This window comes from Nestor notabilis, unplaced genomic scaffold (genome assembly GCF_000696875.1).
Source record: "Nestor notabilis isolate BGI_N333 unplaced genomic scaffold, ASM69687v1 scaffold5432, whole genome shotgun sequence".
Classification (NCBI taxonomy): Eukaryota; Metazoa; Chordata; class Aves; order Psittaciformes; family Psittacidae; genus Nestor; species Nestor notabilis.
In genome coordinates this window covers 16,537-37,418 of record NW_009916911.1, presented here as the reverse complement: position 1 = coordinate 37,418, position 20,882 = coordinate 16,537, and the positions used below count along the sequence as shown (strand labels likewise).

Sequence of the window (20,882 nt, the reverse complement as noted above, 5' to 3'; positions counted from 1 at the left end):
CCAGCACCATGGTGGGCTTGGCAGGCTCAGGAGCACACCAGTCGTTTTGCACTTTCGGGAATGAAGCATGCACACTCCTCCCAGGTTCCGTGACAGAGCAGAAGCTCGGTCTATTTTTTTCTTGCCCATTAAGGGCAGTTCAGGTGTCCCAAGAACACAAGGAGGGGCTTACAAAGCCTACGCTGCAGGATGGAGGGACCTACTGCTGAGCAAACCAAGGAATCCTCTTTGATTTCTCCATCCCTCACATGTCTGTGCCCGTGCCATCCAAAATGAGGCCAGAAGTGAGCTGTGCGGCACATCCTCCCTTTCTTCCAGTACAGGTTGTTTTAAGCAGCTCTCCAGTTTTTCTGGCACGGGACATGTGTACATCTCTCTCTCCACCATGTCAGTGAGAGCACAACCCATAGGAAGGGAAAGGTATGGCATAAGGAAGCTTTGCAGAAAATCTCCTTCCTCTGCTTCAGAGATTCTTGTAGCCTAATGAATAAAACATCATATTTTTCCCCATATTAATGTTACCTCTTTAATGACAACCCCATTCTGCTCTGAGTGCTGCACTTCTGTGAACAATGTGCGTGGAAGTGACTTCTTCACACCTGGAAGTAAACAAACTGATGTATTTTAATTCAAACTAATAATTTCTTAAAGTCCATAATCCTTACGGTAATATTCATTAAGCTCTTCTATTATACTTGGTCAAGGAGAAAACTGGTAATTGCGTTTAAAGAAATCATCAGTTACCATTTTAATGATTCCTTATGTTGTGAGTAATTTATAAATCACTCAGTATCTTCTCAGTGAAGCTTGCCTTCTGTTTTTAAAACGTACCTTTTCGTATCCAACAAAGGGTTTCAGTGCAATAAGAATTAAGGTGTGTCTCTTAGCTTTTACCTGCAAGCAATAATGATGTTGTCAAGCGTTTCAGGTGAGACCAGCCCAGGATTTTGGGGTGGGGAAAGACACTCTGTTATACAGCATCTTCGGTGCTTCTCTCAGAGGGAGGCAGAGACACCTTGAAGGGCTGAGTATAAGGACATCTACCGAGTATCTTTTTAAGTAGACACCAGAGTTGGGGGGGAGGGGAAAAGGAATAAACTTGTAACCATAACTCAGTTGGACTTGTACCCGAGAAGTCAGATGCCATGGATTGGCTCCCTCACCGAACGGCTGCTTTTCTGTTCCTTTTATTGGTAAGTCAGATTTTAAAACAAAATTTGTAAACTCTGTGATTATGTCAGTTGAGTCTTCCTCAGCAGACCACAACGTTTTACGGTGTAAACTAGCCCCCAAAAATCTTGTGAATTTTAGCAGAAAATACCCAAGCTGTGCTTATTTTAAATTGCGCTTCTGAAAAATCTGTACAAATAATTTAGGTTTTCTTTGCATGCTGACAAATGTTTCCTTTGATTTTGACTTTCTGCAGTCTGTTGATGTTCAATTTGTGTCTTTCTATGTTTAATGCATGACTTTTTAGGTGAATGTTGTCTTTGGCTACTATTTAAAGAGTCACTGTTGTTAATAAAATTATTATAATTATAAAATTCTAATAACTTGACTGGTTATGATTTGGTTCTATGTCTATTGGGGGTTTTTATCAGTTGAGGGAACATGGAAAACAAATCTCATTTTCTAACCTGATTAGCAAGAGGGCTTCAGAGTACAGCTGTATTCAACAAACAACTGTGAAATTTAGCAAAGACCATAGCTGAGTAATTAAAAAAAAAAATAAAAAAAAGAAAGACTTGGCCTATTATTTCTATTATTTCTATTATTCCTGCCTTGTAGTGCATTAGTGTCTGAGCCGCCATGTGCTGCGCAAGCGAATGCGTGTTGAAAGTGTCACTCTTTGAGTTTGTTTTTCTCGCTGTAGAAGGAAAGTTGTGGCTATGGTCAAGTGGCATAGTTGCAGAATGTGTTCATCAAGGCACAGAAATTATCCAGAAAGGACTTAAAAGAATTATGGGGGCCCTTTTGCTCCTGCAATCTGATTTTTGATTGGATTATTGTTGCTTGACTGAGCTGATCTTCTGAAATAGGCAGAGGTTTAAGGCCCTGAAAATTGAAGAGTAGGATTTCTGTTATAGTTATGTCCTTCTATGGCTTTGGCACAATTTTATATTTTACACAGTGTACTAGTAAGGGTAAATGTCTGATAACTTCTCATTAGTGACACCTCTACAAATGTTATAGTCAGGGAAAAGGTATTTGTTTTTATAGAATATGAAATACTAAGACTTACTTAGAAAAGGTAGTCAATTAACTTCAGGTGACAGCTCTGCAGTCAGTAAAGTAGAATTAACAAACACAGGGCAGCTGCCAAGCAAACAATGGCAAAACCTGGCAAAAGGGAGTTACAGTGCGGATGAGTTTCTGCTTGTTTTAATGCAGCAGAGGTCCCGGAGATTGGCCTGTTGTTCATCACATTAACAGTTCTGGATTTTCATGTAGTGACTATTCAGTTTACTCAGTTACCTGGTGATGCATACTCCTGATTTGCCAAAGTTCAAAACCAAATGTTGACAGAACTGTATCTAATATGTGTCCATTCAAAAGAGATTTTACTGCTTCTCACAGCAACTGTGGAGCCATTTTCATTCTTTCAGTATATTGTTGTTACAATTCTGACCGATGTGTTGGATGAGGAAAAGAAGCAATTGTGAAAACTGCCATTATGTTTCGATGACTATCAAATATTTGAACTTTTACTACCCAGAGGAAACAATTCTTGTTCTTATTATGCATCCTGCACAGCAGAGCTCATGGTGGCCTGTACAGCTTAATAGCATCTTTCAGCGCTTGATAGAAAGCTGATGGACAAACTGTAAAGCTTAAATAAATTCTAAATTATGTACCAAATTTTAGTGTATTCTGAGAAACAGTTTTGGGTTTAAGCTTGATTAATCTTGCATGAAAATTACCTGTCTGAATGGTGTGTCTGGTTAGTATACTGTTAATAAGCTGTATGAAATAAAATTGTTGTGGAGTTATACATATTTTAGTACACTACTGCACTTTCATAAAAAGAAAACTTACCGGTCCTGAAAGTAATAATTTTCTATATGCATTTCACCATTGGTGGGACTGATTCTGCAACCCTTGTTCACGTGACTTCAAAGGCGTTATTCTCATGAGTAAGGGAGCCCTGTTTGTGATACTTGCACAGACACGTTTTATGGAAATAACCTGTTTGATCAGGTATGACTCTTCTCCTGCCAGCTATCATGTGACAGCTAATAATTTTAAATTCACCGCATATCTTATATGCACTTTTGTCTGGCTACATTTTCCCATGTGCTATCTATGCTTCAGGGTTTTTTTCCAGTTAGGCTATAGTTACACCTCCTACTCATAACTTGGTTGCACTTAAAAATATTAAGGGGCTAAATCCTCTCCTTGCCTATGCAACAAAACATCTGCCAGGATGTAGCCAGGAACTTGCAGGCTCATCTGCCAAAGAATTTTATTGTTGAAATAGATACTAATGCAATTCTGCATCCAGGAATTATCACCTCCAATTCAGTTCTTAAGTCTGCATTTTTACACTCCTAAGTAAAAATGGCCCCAAAACAAATGTGCATTTGCAGCTAAGCCATAACAGAATTCAGGTTTTATTGAGGAGATTTATTGAGGAGACTTAGCATGACTAATCTGAAAAACTCAAATTTGAATGATAATAGCATACACCCTATATTGAAATTACTTTTCTGCTAATTTTTCTAATGGTTAGGCTTAGTTACTGTATGGAAATTCTTCACATCAGTTCTTCAAATAAATATGTTTCAAAATAAATAAAACTTGGGAATATATTCTTCTGATTGAGATGAACATTGTATAGCAATAGCAATGGATTTTCCATCACTGGTGCAGTACAAATTATCAACATCAGCTGGTAACACAGGAAGTAATAGAAACACCTGACTTCTGCAGAATTAGAAAACAAAATGCCAGAAAAATAATCCTGAAAAATTCCCTTTTAAATTAGAAGCACCTTCATTAGTAACTGAGAGAAATGAAAAGTACAGACAAAAACACGTTTGTGTTTTGACTTAAAAGTGAATAAAAAAATGCATGCTTTTAAAAATATAAGGTTATTTTGTCCTATGCTACTCATTATTTCGTATGCACTGTTTTATCATTTTTTAAAGAGATGCAGAATGAATAAAGGGAAGGGTTCATTATTTCAACCCTTTAGCAGTTAGAGCTTTGGCTGACTAAGACAGACGTAAAAGTCCCAAAACGCTGACACAACCAGAGCTACCATGGCACCCTCATGACTAATATAATATGTGTGAGTTCTCAGCACTCCTCCCATACAGGCCAGTAACAATACTGCTGTTGACTTCAAAGAGAGAGAAGAAGATCCAATATGAATAATGCTGGGAAGATGTTAAAGGCGTGTTCAGTAGGTGGAGGAGGGAGGATTCCGTAATTGCATATAATATTGCTTGGCAGTCAATTAATGATTAGTTAATTCTTGTTTGTAAATTGCTTTGAAGGTGCAGAGAACTATACACATCCTATGGGTCTGATTCTGTTCCCAGTTACATCAGAATAAATCCAGAATAACTCCAGTGTGACTCTAAGGCGTCATTTTGGGCACAAGATTGAAGCTCTGTATCATTACAATAAGAGACAAGTTTTCAGACTGGCCACTGTGCAAATGACAGTCACCATAAACATGTTTCCTGCCTGCACCTGTCCCAACACAAACCAGAAACAGCTTGTGCAACAAGCCTCTGGCTTCTCTGCAAAGTTTCCATTTTTTCACAGTCTCTCAGAGACTACCAGGACAACAAACCTCAGTATCATTTTGATCAGCTTGCTTACCCCAAGGTTCTCAGGATGCATCCCACACATTCCAGTGGCTCCTATTACTTTAATTATCATTAATCACTGAATCTATGGAAAGTACTGTACTCAGATACTAGTTTACAGGGAAAATTTATTCACTACCTAGAAGCATGCAGGAGTTATCTGCTAGGAGATAATACTTCTCTGCTACAAACTGCACTAGAAAAAAAGAGTTTGTATCACAGAGAGACATTAGCAATAGATAACTGGGGTGTGGGGAGCCTTCTAACTGCTGGTAACAGTGGAGAACTGGAAAACAGTAATTGGGGAGGTAGAAGAACCATGGAGATACAGTTGGATAGATGTCATTTCAGAATTGATGAGGTCTAGCTCAACTTTGTCTGGTGTCTGCCTTCCCTCCTTCCCCTCACACAGCAGCAAGTGAGGGAGAGATATATCAAATGCATACATCAAAATAATAGGATCAGCCTTTTCAAATAATATCACAAACTGTACTAAGGACTCTGGATTCAAAACCATCAAGACTTCTTCCAAGATCTTCCATTAGCAACACATAGCAGAATTGGTTTTTCCTTAGTTAGCATAGGATAAATGTGGAAATATGGGTCCTAAATTTACAATCCCCAGCATTACTGGTGAACAAACTCCTGACATAACCATGGTGCTCAAAAACGAAAGATGAAACTCCAGTGTAAAATATGTATTCTTCATTGCTTTAAAACAGAACTCCCTATAGGCTGAAATCAACTGGGTTTTGAATACTTGTGTCCTTAAAGAGCAGAATACAGGCATAATACTTATTTCAGAGATATTCAATACAGTTTTTCAGATAGGCCTGCTGAGTATGAGAGCGATGTGGCTGTACGTGAGATCTTAGTTTCACTGCTTAATAACAAAACAGGCCACAGGATGCAGACAGTAGACAAGATTCTCTAACATTGCACTGGAAGGTGTATATCCATATTTTCCTGGGTCAAGAAAATTGCTTGCATGCCAGAAGGGATTTCAGCCTAAGGGTGGAGAGGATTTCACTGTACTCACCAAAGGAGGTTCTGCTCTGCTGGTAGGATCAACTGATAAGAGATGTTAATCAGTGCTAATTCTGGTGGACTTCATCACTGAGGTTCTCTGGTGAGGGTAATCTGTCCCTTCTACACCCCATGTTTCCCCAGGCTCCAAGAGGGATTTAGAAAGACAGGCCTGAGCTCCTACTGGGGTGAAAAAAAACCCACAGTTTAAATGAAGTCTGATACTCTCCCTTATCTGAGATGAGTAATGGCTGCACATGAATTTGAGCCCAATTCTGCAACTGAAGATATAAATAGTGACCAAGACATAAACTCAGATTAAAAGTTATATTGATGCTTTTAGCACAATGCAAAGATATTGTAATAATTTTCCTGCAGAGTACTTTTCTTAACCATTTATGTTAATAGCTTGCTCAATTAAACAAGAAAAAAAAACCTTAACCCATGAATAGTCTGATAAATTTCAAGGTGTATGAACACCAAATGATCAAATCCACAGCCTAAATTCCCTCATTTAGAAGCAGATTAGGGCAGCCATTATGTGGAAGGTCTCGGGGAATGTTCTGGGCAAGATCAGATCATTGGAGGCATTGCTTTGTACATGAAATATGGTGGGGAAAAGGGGGAAGACAGAAGACGGAGTGTGAAGCTGCTGTCCATTAATCTGTTGCATATAAGAGGTTGTTTTAATATGAAGTGGAAAAAAGTCTGTGCCCATCTTGCAGCCTTGACAGAACAATGCAATAAATCTGAAGTGAGGAAAGTCCCATGAGGTAAAACTACCATAGAGAAAAAGATGGTCACAGATTTTATCCAGGTAAAACTGACCAAAAAAAAAACCCAAAACACTAGACAAAACATGCCAGATGAAAAAAAAAAAACCAAAACCAAACAACCAACTATTGAACAGTACTGGGAAATTATAAGGAAACTGATAACTTCAGCTGAAAACCACATTTGGTGAAAAAAGAGAAATTCTTCAACACTTTTTGAGTCACTTGGATATTTTGTTTCTCCCAATGATGAATGAATCAAGCATGCAGTCCTGTAAGTCCCATATTCTTCACCATTTATCATCTGAGGAGAGCAGATGCAGGTCCTAAACCCAAAAGAGGTGCACCGAAGAGGTATATCCACCAAATGAACTTCATTTTCACACCTTCTTTAGAAATGAGGTTAATGAAACTGCACCTTCTTTTAAATTATGCTAATCAGGAAATTAAGGATTCTTTATTATTTTAATTTTAAAGTAATTACATATTACGTGTGATCCTGCCACCTTTATTTACTCAAGACCTTGGTTGCATAGTTAGATCTCAAATCAAAGCCCACTGCAATCCAGAGAAATCTGCTTGATGACTGCAGCTGGCCTTCCATCTTATGACGAATTTCTTCAACCTCAGTGGGAAGTTTCACAAAACACTTTTGTTCTTTTTGGTTAAACTACATATAGCAAAGTAAAGTACTTCAGGTCTACTGTGGACTTTCTAAACAAGAAAAATAAAGATTTTTTTTTTTTAAATAAACGTTCTTTTTCTAGTTTCCTGGAAATACTTTTTGATATCAACTTTTACAACCACATCTCTTTTCAGATTAAGTGTTATAACCTACAAATCTGGTGAAACGTGTATTTTGATGTAGGTATAACTTGAAATTTGCTGTGGCACATGCATTTAAACTCAATGTTCTGCCTTGAAAGACAGAATTAATTTTGAAGGTGTTAACTGTTGAGGAATTGAAGTGATAGGTAGAAAAAAAAAATAATTGCACAAAGTAATTTATAGAAATCCTGTACCTGGCCTAGATGGGCTACTGCAACAGACCTAAGAAAAAGTACTGCTCCAGTCCTGCAGTATAGCAATGTAAGGCAATTGGGTTTGCTTACTGCATTTTGCCCTGCATTTTTATATGCCAATCTTCTTATCGTTCTTGCAGGTACTCCTGGATTTCAGCACAGGATTTCATGTAGAGGTAATATATATTTCTTTGGAAACTGTTTTTATGATCAAAGGAATTGTAGTCAATGCAAAAACTAAATGGAAAATACTGAACTAAAATATTGCTGAACCTGAAGATTGAAAATGTATTTAAATATTAAACAGTTGCAGGTAATAACCTGCTTACCCTGTGAAGAGAAGTTCCCATGAGCCTAAATGAGTATCTCATACACAAGAATAATTTTAAAGTAAACATGTAGATTCTTAGAGTTTGAGACTCATAGACAAATAAAAAAGCACAGGATCTATAAAAATTCCTTTTCTCCTTATTGCTGGAAATTCTAAATGTCTGTATTAATTTAAAATGGATTGAGGTTATTGGTCATATGATATTGGAACTCTCTGTCAAAGGTAAAAGAATGGGATGAAAATGGGATGGCAAGATGGAAAACCTTCAGAAGACAAAAACGCGAATGGATCAAATTTGCTGCAGCTTGTAGAGAAGGAGAAGACAATTCTAAGAGGAATCCAATCGCCAAGGTAAGTAGAAGGTGCAACAGAAGTGTTTGCTGACAAGGAAGTTTTTCTAAGGACAGGCTGATAAAAGCAGAGAGATTTCAAAATATATTTGCTTAGATTAGACAAAGCAAGGAACATAGAATGAAAGAAGGATGATGCAAGATTTCCAACTCTGCTGAGGCAGTGCCACAAGGTGAACCCATGTGGCTGCTAAGGAGTGACCAAAGGCTTTCTAGAATATTACCACCAGTCTACTTCCTGGACTGCTCCAATCATAGCCTCTTTGTGTATATCATCTGTACACATCTAGATCATGATATTTTCCTTTTCTCTCTGACCCTGAGAAAACCCAGAGCAGAAGTTCAAGGATAGCATATGACTTCTGTGGGCAACAGAGTAACGAAGATGACCTCTAACCATGACTGTACCCTTACTGAAGTCCAGCCGAGGGGATACTCTTGGAAGTTTCTCTCTCCACTTCCCTGACAGAAGGTTTAAGAGAAATAGAAATCCTGTCCAGCACTTAAGGGGAGACGGATGTCTAGGCTGACTGTTTTGTAGAACCTTCCATTGGTTCTGTCAATGGAACCTTGTGATAAGTGGTTGAGAAACTGAAATTATATAGCATTTTTTACAGGAACTAACAATAGGATAAAAAGCCCTGCAGGTGACCTCAGTAAACTGGAATAAATTATTATTATCTATTATTGTAGATCCGATCAGATTGTGAAGAAAATCATCCAATCACATACAGCATCTCTGGAGTTGGAATCGATCGTGCCCCCTATGGAATATTTGTTGTTAACCCAAGAACAGGAGAAATTAATATAACATCAATAGTGGATAGGGAAGTAACCCCAGTGTTTGTTGTAAGTACTCCCCTCTTTCTTTTACTTTTATAATGATAGATCCAGGGTGGGGCAGGGAGAGCAGAAGAAGATAAATACATTTGTTTCAGATTGTTACTTTGCTTACTTCACTTTTGGTCTTAAAATGAATAAATCTCTTTACCTAGATACGCTGCTTTGCTAAACACTCAGTGACAGGTGTAGATTTGGAACCACCTCTTGAACTTCGAGTCAGAGTTCTGGATATAAACGATAACCCTCCAATATTTGCACAAACTGTATTTACGGGATCTATTGAAGAATGCAGTATGGACAGTAAGTAACTATGTTATGCCTATTATAGTGTAGGTAGCGAAGGTCCCAGAATATAGCTAATACAAACCTGGAGTGCTCATTCTACTTCTTCTTAGGTAATGACATAAAATGGCCAGGGTTACTGCAAAGGAAGGAGCAGTATATGCTTCTCCACATGCTATTTGAGCCAGGGCCCAAGCTTATACCCTAAAATTAACCAGTGATGCTTCCTTTCCTCCCACACACAAACATTGAATGTACCAGTTTCGAATCATACCATCATGCAAATTCTTTCAAGTGTGAAAATTTAAAATAAATCAGTTCATTCCTTATTACAAAAAATTAGCATTATACGTACACTTATTTCCTTTGAAGGTATATAAAATATGGGTTTTCCCCCATTTTTTCTATTTTAAATATTTGTATTTGTAGTCTGAGTATGGCAGTTGCAGTAGAATATTACTAAACCCTTACTTAAACTATTAAAATGTTTCTTTTTACAAGAAGCACAGCAATCCACACTAGACATGCAAACAGCACTAAGGCAATGGTGCCTGACACTCATTTTCTACTTTGCAGAAATTATTTTTTAAAACTGGAGAGGTTCCTTACATGAATATCCACAAGCTCAGTACTTACGTTTTTACATAGCCCCTACATTGACTCAAAGAAGTCCAGTGAAAATCTGCATTGCTCCATTTGACCTTCATTTTTAATGCATTTGAAAGTCATTAACATTCAGTCAGAATCAGTACTGCAAAATGAAACCTTTGGGGTTTTTTGTAAATGTGAGTGAATAGATAACATTCAATCATTTTTATACATAAAGTTATAGCATTGTTTTGATTTTTTTTGCAGGAACAAAATAGATTTGTTTTTTTAATTGTTATTTTTTTATTTTTAGACACACTGGTGATGAAAATAATTGCATCAGATGCAGATGAACCTAATCACTTGAATTCTAAAATTGCCTTCAAGATAGAGAGTCAGGAACCTGCAGGTCCACCCATGTTCATTATGAATAAATATACTGGAGAACTCCATCTTGCAAATTATCTTGACAGAGAGGTAACATTTCCTGTTCCAAAGTTAAATAATATGATGTTGTGGTGTATATGGCGAGGGGGGGAGGAGGGGAGGGAAAAAAAAAAAAAGATAAAAAGAGAGAAAGGTTGTGGGTTTTTACAAAAATTATGGAAGAGATGTATTTTTTTCTATATGTTACAATAAAATGTCTAAGGCAAATTCTGCATTGGGAAATAGCAGCAAGATATGAAAATTTATAATATTTAAGATGTATGGGTAGTCCTTCTAACATGTTCATTTCTCTTTCTGTGACAGCAACATAGTAGCTACACCCTTGTTGTGAAGGCATCAGACCGGGATGGAGCTGCTGATGGAATATCATCCCTCTGTAGCTGTAACGTTAAAGTTATTGATGTCAACGACAATTTCCCAACTCTTGCTCAAAGCTCTGTAAGTTTTTCATACCAAGAGCAACATCACTGTCTTAAAACCCTGTCTAAAAACCCAGTTGATAACAGAGCCCTTACTAACCCATAGAATTCATTCACATTTGAATGCTTCACTAGATTAACATGGTTGTTTCCTTGCAACATACTCAAAATCCAATCTACTCCTTGCACACCAGTTCTGATAACACACATATAGATTGTTTTCGTATCCAGAGAAGTCAGTCCTGACATTGACTTCTCTGTATTCAGAGAAATCCAGTCATTTCATATGTCCAGATCCTTGCAATACAGCCAGATTACACAGATTAACACAATCTTTGTATACCTTTTCTTATAGAAAGCACAAATCCATCTCCTTTAAGATGCCTCTGCAAACACTTGAGGTGCTTCAGCTGCTTATTCTGAACACATGATTTTATCAAATTGTCATGGACTATGGGCAAGACAACCTTCTAGAGAATCTCTGCAGTCAGCTTTGTTTTCTTCAATATATTTTAGTGTTTGCTGATAGGTATTTATCTGTCATTCCAGTTTTCAGCAAGTATTTCAGAAAATTCACTCAGTTCAGAACTGCTACGAATACAAGCTCTGGATGCTGATGAAGAGTTTACAGACAATTGGTTAGCGGAATTTTTCTTTATATCTGGTAATGAAGATAAATGGTTTGAAATTGTTACAGATCGAGCTACAAATCAAGGAATCGTTAGAGTAATTAAGGTATGGATAAATATTGTGATTCAAGAGTTGAAATTATCATTTTAAATAATTTTAATTAACAACATTAAATGAGCAGTAAAAACACTGTCACTCAACCTTCTAAAATATAAAATATTTAAATAAAATTAAAGGAATTTTTATATCTAGTTCTCTGTGGTTTATCTTTTAGGAACTGAATTATGAACATCTTCAGACTCACTCATTAATTATTGGTGTCAGGAATGTAGCTGCCTTCCACCATTCTGTTGCGCATGAATACCAAATATCTGGAACACCCCTCACAATAGAAGTAAAAAATGTGATTGAACCACCAAGATTTAATCCATCTTCAGTTGTGTTTTCTGTATCAGAAAGAACAAGAGCAAATTATGTTGTGGGAACATACACAGCCATCGATGAGGACACTGGAGCTATTGCATCAAATGTTGTGTAAGCTCTGCGCTGCTTAACTAGCTGGGTGGAATAATTCTGAGATGTCAGGGGGATGAGAAATGAGCATTTTAAAGGGTGGTTTTAAAAAACAACTTTAAAAATGTTAATAGATTAGCAGTATAATAATGGTAATAGAATAGCGTATTCTTCTGCCCATTTTTATGCTATGATTGTTTTTGTTTCCTGAGGTACTTTCCTTAGCCTTGTACACAAGACAAGCAAAATACCATTTTTTTCTATCAGGCTGTAAATTAAATAAATCAGAACAAATTTTTTTTTCTAACCCAAACTAAGAATATTTTTTCTTGAAACATTTGCTACATATTCAGAATTTCTTAGCATCTCTAAAAGTATGCAAAAAAAATCCCCAAAATGGGAAATAATGTACGATCAAGATATAAGAGGTCACTACCAGCTCATTCTATATTAAAAAAAAAAAAAAAGAAATTTATTTCTTCTGAAATTAATACTTAATGGGACCATAATTTGCTTTTTAATGTATGTAGAAATAAATGCACCTAATTTACAAAGGTTTGAAAAGTTTTCTTAAAACAGAAAAATGTTAGCAAATACAACTGCAGAATATTATAGGCAGAGCTGTAGATTTAACTACTGATATGAACAGGATTCTAGTAAAGGTTTACAGGGTCCAGAAAAATTTTACTTTTAGCCTATGATACCACTTTCAAGATATAATGGACTTCTTGCATTTACTTTATTCCTAATTATTTTTCTGGTCTGCATTTTTTTAACTCTAAAGGAATTCTGTTTGAACAGGGTAAAATGCAATAGGACCAAGCACAGTCTAAAGGAAAATATTCCCAAGTGACAAATATTCTTTGCAAAATTAATATGTAATAAATATATTCATAACTTAATGATTACTATTTTTACTTCACCAAACACAGATATAGTATAGGACGAGATCCAGGTGCCTGGTTCAGAATCAATCAAAACACTGGTGAAATCACACTGAACAAAATTATTAACCGGGAATCAATCTATGTAGTCAATGGGCAGTACAGAGCAGAGGTTCTGGCTATCACCAGAGGTAAGAAAAAAGATTAAGCTCTCTGAAACTAAACTCTTTGTTTCAGATTTCTCTCACTGTTTCTTTCTGTTTCTAGTTTTCTCACCTGAACTGCATTGTTTATAGTGTCAGTATTCCCTCCTGACCACAAATACCTTCTTTTTATAGGGGTTCCTCGATATACTGCTACTGGCACCATTGTGCTTTCAATACAAGACATGAATGACAATTGCCCAATTATTAATACTGAGTTACGGAAAGTATGTATGCATTCCCCATCAGTGATTATCACAGCAAAAAATATGGATGGTGAGCTATATGGTGCCCCATTTACATTCAGCATACATGGTGAACCTCGAACTACATGGATTATCAGATCAATAAATGGTAAGTTAACCTGCATTTTATTACAGAATAAACCATAGTAAATGCTCTTTCCTAAAATAACAGATTAAGGTAATCCTTTAATAAAAATCAAATCTGTTATTAAGATCTATTCTAAACTCACTTAAATGTGATTTTATGCTCATATGGATTTGCATAGGTGTGTGTGTATACATATATATGTACATACATATATATATGCACACCTCATATCAGCACTAGAATCAGAATCATTACATGTGTTTTAGCTGGTTATCATCTTTTAAAGGAAACTAAAAACATATTGATAAAAATAGAGCAGCAAAACTGTACTTATACTTCAGTGTAACTATAAGCACCTCTATTGGTCTAAACATAATGAGGTAATTCAAAAGAAGTAATTTAGATTAGACATTAGGAAAAAATTCTTTGCTATGAGAGTGGCGAGACACTGGAACAGGTTGCCCAGAGAAGTTGTGGCTGCCCCATCCCTGACAGTGTTCAAGGCCAGGTTGGATGGGACTCTGAGCAACCTGGTCTAGTGGAAAATGTCCCTGCTCCTGGCAGGGTGAGAGGAACTGATCTTTAAGGTCCCTTCCAACCCAAACCATTCTGTGATTCTACGATTCTGTAATTTTATACATTTTTATTTCTATATTATCAAAAAAATTCTAAGCATATGACAAAACTCTCAAGTTTATTTATTAAACTGATTCATTGGCAGAGCTTTATCTTTGTAAGAGGCATAAGAAAATGGCAAATAAATAACAGCTTTTGCAATTTATTGTACAAATTGTACTTAACTTTTATTTCTAAGAAAAACATTTTAATCAGTGCACAGTGAAGCTTTTCCAGTTTTCTTCAATAGGACATGACTATAATACTAAATGACAGAATTTGCATAACTTACTGTAGGCATAGAAGACTATATTAAATGGTAAATATCACAATTACAACTACTCTTGTGTCTCCTATTTGTCCTAAACAGATGCAAATGTGTAACTTCAAATATTTTTAAACTAAACTACTGAAAAAACCTTTTGAAAAACACATTTAAATTCCTTGTAAGAGAAACAAAAAAGTATCAAACTTGTAATTTTTATGTTCACCTTTATGCAAATAAAAAACATTAAAAGCAGCTGTAGATATAAAAAAGTGCATTTGCCTCTTTTATATTTCTCACATTAAAAAGTGATGACTAGACTGACCTGGGTCAGGTTTTCAAAAAGAAAAAACTAGCATAGATGACTATCATAAATTTCAGCTTTGAATAAATACTGTAGAAATATAAGGAACCACATATCTTAGAATGGGAGCACTTCATTCTGTTCTATGAACATTACTCCAAATATTCATTATTCATTTGTACAGTATTTGTAGTCAATACCTTAATCTAAATATATGTCTCTTTTTTTTTTTTTTCAAAGCTTCCTCTGCAGAACTAACAACTCAGAACATTGACTTTTACATTTATAGGATCTATATCAGCGTAAGAGATAGTCAAGGCCGACGCTGCCTTAAACCACATGTAATTCCTGTGCAAGCTTGTCAGTGTGATAGTCGTAATTACTGCACCAGTGGGGCCACAAAAATAATTATCATCGGTGGTGGTAGTGATGGTGGCGGTGGTGGCGGCAGTGACACTGGTGGTGGCAGTGACAGTGGAAGAGGACAGGAAGGTGAAGGAGGACAAGGACAAGGTGATGGTAATGGTCAGACTGGAGCTGAAGGAGGATATACCGAGGATCACACAAATTGGCAGGGTTACACTGGTGACTATGGTGATAATGAGGAATATACTGCAGCCACCGATCAGGGTTATGCCGGAAATGGAAACTATGGCAGAAATCTCGACTCTTCTACCACACTTAGCGGTGCTGCCATTGGCCTGATGTTTCTTGGTGGATTAATATTTGTTTGTAAGTATAAAAATGAAAAAATAATTGTATTTATTTTCTAAAAGGTATATTTTTTTAATTCTTCTAAAACACGGTGACTTTTCTGGTTGGTTGTTAACCTATTAGTTCCCATGGGCCATTTGACAGAAAAAATTGTCTTAGAAATTATAAGAATTTCTACATATTTATATACATATTTTTTTCAGACATAACTGTTTTATTCCTAAAGATTAGGATTTTATTCCTAAATTGTTATCCAGATACATTAGACAGGGTAAAAATGTTTAGTAGAAGATACAGATTTTGGGCAAGAGCTGCCCCTGCAACTTACAACTTACCCTTTGTTATTTTTACTTCAGTTACATTACTAAAATAAATGTACAAGTATCAGCTCCAAGGAAGGTACGAAAAGATGTAAAGAACAAGCTTCTTTTGAACTCAGAGCCAGCATTTCAGTAGTAGAACAACAAAAATAATAACTTTTTGGCTGTTGCTACCAAACGCTGCATCTATTAAAAACAAGTAACAATTGTGATAACAGATTCAAAACAGATCATCCATTCATATGTCCTAGTATTTTTGAAGAATATAAGCTTAGGGATACGATGACTCTAGTTAGGCTTTATGCAAACAATTACTTCTCAGACCACCACAATCAGATGCGATTATCTTTCCTTCATGGCCTGGGCATCAAGCCATCAACATGTAAAATTTCCCAGTGCAGAAATGCTGACTAAAAAACCAGAGGAAATTGATTTTTTTTCCCCTGATTTTTTGAGCAGCGTGGTTTAGTTTGAGTTTTGATTTTCAATTAGTACGAATCAACTAACACAAAATTTTGAATCTGCAAAAGGCTGTTTTGTTCGTAGTTCTCAGGTGATTAATGTTACAGGACAGTTTGTCTTTCTGCCTTTGGAAATCTCTCACAGTTGGCAGTCTAGAGTACATATGTCCTTAGTCATGCAGTGTGGAGTAGCACTCTGTACACTATATAGCCCTTTTCCCTTTTCAGTTGTTAAACTGTGAGTTTTAGATGCTCTGCTTAGTCTAGTGTAGGCAACTGCCACCAGTCCCTCTGAAGTAGTACAGGGTTACTAACTTAGACATCTAGGTTAAGGACCTAAAGATGGCCAGATGTAATATTGCAGTGCCTTTCTAAAGTAAGCAATGTTTTCAATGTTGGCATTTAAAGCATTCAGCAATTTCCCACACAGAGTCCCTGGAACAACTAAGAATAATACAGCACACTGGGAAAACTGGCTCACTCTATGTAATCATTTCTTAAAACCAGAGTTTGAGATTTGCCTCTACTGGTTTTGCCTCTACTTGATTTTTTCAAATCAAGTATTATGTATGTGATGTAAAAAATGCAACCGGACCCGTAGCCAAAGATCACTGCAGTCAGGTGGACCTCTCTCCCCTGATTCTTCTATGTCTATTATAATGTTTATTTCTTTTCAATTACAATATCTGAAAAGGCAATTGTATGCTTATGTATTAAGAATGAATATCACTGAATGCTATAAACAGCACAACTTGTTCTGTTTAATTTTCATATGCATGCAACTTACATTCATTCACCTGAGATAGATCAAAATCTGTTCCCAGGTGTATAGGCATAAATCTGGAGTAACGACCCTACTCCACCCCCATGTTGCTCTACAATAAATGAAGATACAAATTATTCTGAATTTCCAAATACATACATTTCCAAAAGCAGCTAATGATTCTGAAAGCCAGACTTGGAGGCTGCTTGGTTTGAAACATTTCAAAAGACACATTTTCAAAAGTTGCTGAGCACCTGCCTGTAGCTACTTTCAGCAGGTCTCTGGGAAAAACAGCTATTCCTGTGAGAAAGAGATGTCCTAAATCCCTGTTTCCTGTTTCTTTCCTGTTAAGTGATTCCAATTTTGATGTCAATGAGCGACTGTTGTGGATGTGGACCTGGTGCTGCAGGTGGAGTTGGAACTGGATTTGAACCCGTACCTGAATGCACAGAAGGGGCAATTCATCCATGGGGAATAGAAGGTGCTCAGCCTGAAGACAGGGTCAGTACATCCCATGTTTCTAAAACCCACAGTAGCTCATATTTACGGAAAAGACTGCAGTTGATTAGAAGCATGAAAATGATTGTAGTCCTGTGTTGTCATCTAGAAGAAGCCTGGCATTGACAGTAATTGCCAGGCAGATATGAAAGGTGATTCTTAATTAACATTTGGAGGTGGAGTTCATGCATTTTAAGTTATGTTCAGTTAGCTTGGCCCAACAGTTTGGTGATACCTATTCCCTCAACTGAAACACAATAACTAGCAATCTTTATCAGTGCAAAGTAGGACAAGGTAATAGAAACCATCCTCACTGGTCACTTCTTATATATTTACAATGAAAAAAACTTGAATGGAGTCTTTTTCCTTTTTTTTTTTTTTTTTTTTTAATGGGGATGGTAATTAACAGTTACTGTCAACAGTTTAGACTGCTAATTTCTTAACATGCTTCACAACATCTTGGTCTTCATACAAAAATTTAAAAGTCACCATTCATGGAGTCAAAATATTGTTTTCCAGGATGTCTCACACATTCTTGCCCCAACAACTGCTGCAGGAGGAGATTTTGGTGAACCCTCTGGTAAGCAGATCCTGAAGTTTTTTATGTGAGCTGTCATAAAGCTATCTTTCAGAACTTCACATCTTCTGATTCACAGAGCACTTTGGTAATAACCCAATCATACATCAGCAAATAGTCAAAAACTGATGCTAGCAAGACTTCCAGGATGAATAAAGAATCTGAGATTTGAGTCTTTGAGCAGATTCACTTCTGCAAACTACATTTATTTTGAAATATCTGCCAAGGCTTTCAAATCTTGCACAATTTTTCTTTATCATTCCACCTACTGAATAGAGGGACTTCTCAAGGCACCAGTTTTAGTAGAAATCAATCTCGAAGACATAAAAAGGAAATTTTCTTTCATAATTTGGTGGTGGAAGGTTCAGCTCTTCAGAGTTTTCTGGCTCTGCTTCCCACAGGAGAATAGGACCTGTCAAGCAGCCATTTGTGCACTTGCCTAGACAGAAAGCTGGTACATAGCACAATAAATTCATACTTCTGAGATAAAGTTCCCCCAGGGATTCAACGGCCATAGAGAATAAGACAAGCTGAGCAGTGCCACTTCTTCTTTTTCCCCATTCCTTACTCCACAACAGGAAGGAAGGATGCTGGCACAGATCCATTTTCACTAGCTTCTGACAAGAAGACATGTCATTCTGAGAGGCAACTTTTCTAATGACTATTGATTATTCAAAAGTGTTCCCATGCTTAAAGCATAGTCAAAAGGGAACTTTTAGGGACATAAACATGAATTAAGAGTCTTCATTCTCAGGGAAGTTCTGCTGCCATTGAAAAGTTTAAGACTTAGGTGATTTACTTTATTCCCACTCTTCAGTACTGTTATGGTGAAAGTCCCCAATTCAAATTCTATAAACTCAGACTAACAAGATTAAATGAAAAAAAAAACTCCAATAAAATTTAGCCTGTTTCCTAATATAATCATAGTCAACACTACTGTATGCAATTGGTTTATTACATGCTGATATTTAAGACCACTCATTCCTTGTTATCATATATGAAAAAAATGTGGAGAAGATAAAATCCTGTAAGTCTGACTTTATAATTTATCTTAAAGATCATTTTCATTCTGCATTATGAACATTAGTGGTTATTATGTTCCATTGTTTTTCTCCCAAATTCCCCTTAACAATCTATTGACTAGAAAATGTAAGAAAAGTTACAAAGCTATTTCTTTTGGAAAAGAGTTTAAAGCAAAACAATTTTAACCCCAAAGTGATCATAAATAGACATTAATGTATTTGCATAAATATCCACAAGCATTATCTGATTTTCTAATGCAAATTCCAAGACAGCGTATATGTACACCAGACACAGGAATCTCCAGTCAATTACTCAGCTAAATCACTGATTTTCTAAAGCACATATGCACATGCTGCCTAGCCTCAGGAATAAAATCAAGTTCTCAGATGTCTGCTAATATTTAATTCTTAATTGCAGTTTCAATGTTTGGCACCTGTGCGTAGATCTGTGACTAAAATTAGTTTAAAATACCTTTAGAAACTCAGTAATGTCATTGTACTATTTTTAAAAACAGCTGGCAAATTCTGTGTAAATTTTCACAGAGCACAGAAAGGATAACTTCTTCTTTCATTTTCAGACATATATACAAACACATATGGAGGAGGAGTAGTAGCTTCTGGTGTTGAAGAAACTACAGGAGTTGGCTATGGCACTGGTACTGGTTACGGGACAGCTGGAGGAATTTCTGGAACAGGGGAAGTAAAAGGATCAATTGGAGGAACAATTAAAGAGTATCGAGAAGGAGGGGTGAACATGGCCTTCCTAGACAACTACTTCTCTGAGGTAACTGCCTGATCTTCTTTGAGGTATATCTGTGAGCCTGTTAGATTCTCCTCTCCAGCTTACATGGTGAAAATCCAAGATCATAGAATCATAGAATAGTTGGGGTTGGAAAGGACCTTAAGATCATCTAGTTCCAACCCCCCTGCCATGAGCAGGGACACCACACACTAAACTATGTCGCCCAAGGCTCTGTCCAGCCTGGCCTTGAACACCTCCAGGGTTGGAGCATTCACAACTTCCTTGGGCAACCCATTCCAGTGCCTCACCACCTTCACCGTGAAGAACTTCTTCCTTATATCTAACCTAAAGTTCCCCTGTTTAAGTTTAAAGCCATTACCCCTTGTCCTACCACTACAGTCCCTAATGAAGAGTCCCTCCCCAGCATCCTTGTAGGCCCCCTTCAGATATTGGAAGGCTGCTCCACTCAAATTGAAACTTCTGTGATATGAGACTGGTGTGAGAACAAAGCTGATCATACTACTAGGAAAAACTGTGACACTTAGTAGTACCACTTTTGAGCTGCTGCCGTGGTAGGTTTGATTGTTCAATAGCCTTTTTGTAAAACTGATGGACACACTGCAGGTATGGGTAGCAAACAATTAAATTATTGCAGCTTCATAATAGACCACCAAATTTATATATTTGTCACCTTTTTCAGTGTAGAGTTTGATAATAACTTTGTGAAATTGTTCACACCTACTTCCTCTACAGCTTGCTTAATAAAGTCACTTTAACCGTTAAAGAACTGTGAACACCAGTTCACTTTCTTCCTTATTTTTATCGCCATTTCTGTTCCCTAGAAGACTTACTAACTGCAAGTGACACAAATATGCAGCTTTGTAATTAACAACAATTAATTAGCCTTTAAATATGGGGTTAAAAAATGATGATGTTTACAAGATTAATGGATTAATGGGATATATTTTCATAATTATCATGAACATGCATAAATATTACGATCACATATATCACCAAAATATCGATTAATATATAAGTATTGCTGTCCCAAAGTCCTGAGCATGGTCTTCGCCCAGACCACAGTCTACCTGCCTAGGCTGCGAGCCCTACATATGAATTGTCTGCCCGCCATAGGCCTCC

General features: G+C 36.7%; 1 protein-coding gene across 1 annotated transcript in view; it reads left to right on the top strand.

The window, feature by feature from the left end:
- The first annotated feature begins 1,145 nt into the window (after positions 1–1,145).
- The window catches only part of LOC104413739 (desmoglein-1-like), a 21,330-nt gene continuing 1,593 nt past the window's right edge, over positions 1,146–20,882 (top strand). The window contains exons 1-15 of the mRNA XM_010024818.1: positions 1,146–1,193; positions 7,779–7,814; positions 8,192–8,320; positions 9,013–9,168; positions 9,315–9,462; positions 10,346–10,509; positions 10,783–10,917; positions 11,448–11,633; positions 11,803–12,062; positions 12,974–13,116; positions 13,264–13,482; positions 14,886–15,377; positions 17,256–17,404; positions 17,921–17,981; positions 19,579–19,784. Coding sequence (XP_010023120.1) covers positions 1,146–1,193; positions 7,779–7,814; positions 8,192–8,320; positions 9,013–9,168; positions 9,315–9,462; positions 10,346–10,509; positions 10,783–10,917; positions 11,448–11,633; positions 11,803–12,062; positions 12,974–13,116; positions 13,264–13,482; positions 14,886–15,377; positions 17,256–17,404; positions 17,921–17,981; positions 19,579–19,784 — 2,532 coding nt within the window. The remainder of the gene's footprint in view (positions 1,194–7,778; positions 7,815–8,191; positions 8,321–9,012; positions 9,169–9,314; positions 9,463–10,345; positions 10,510–10,782; positions 10,918–11,447; positions 11,634–11,802; positions 12,063–12,973; positions 13,117–13,263; positions 13,483–14,885; positions 15,378–17,255; positions 17,405–17,920; positions 17,982–19,578; positions 19,785–20,882) is intronic.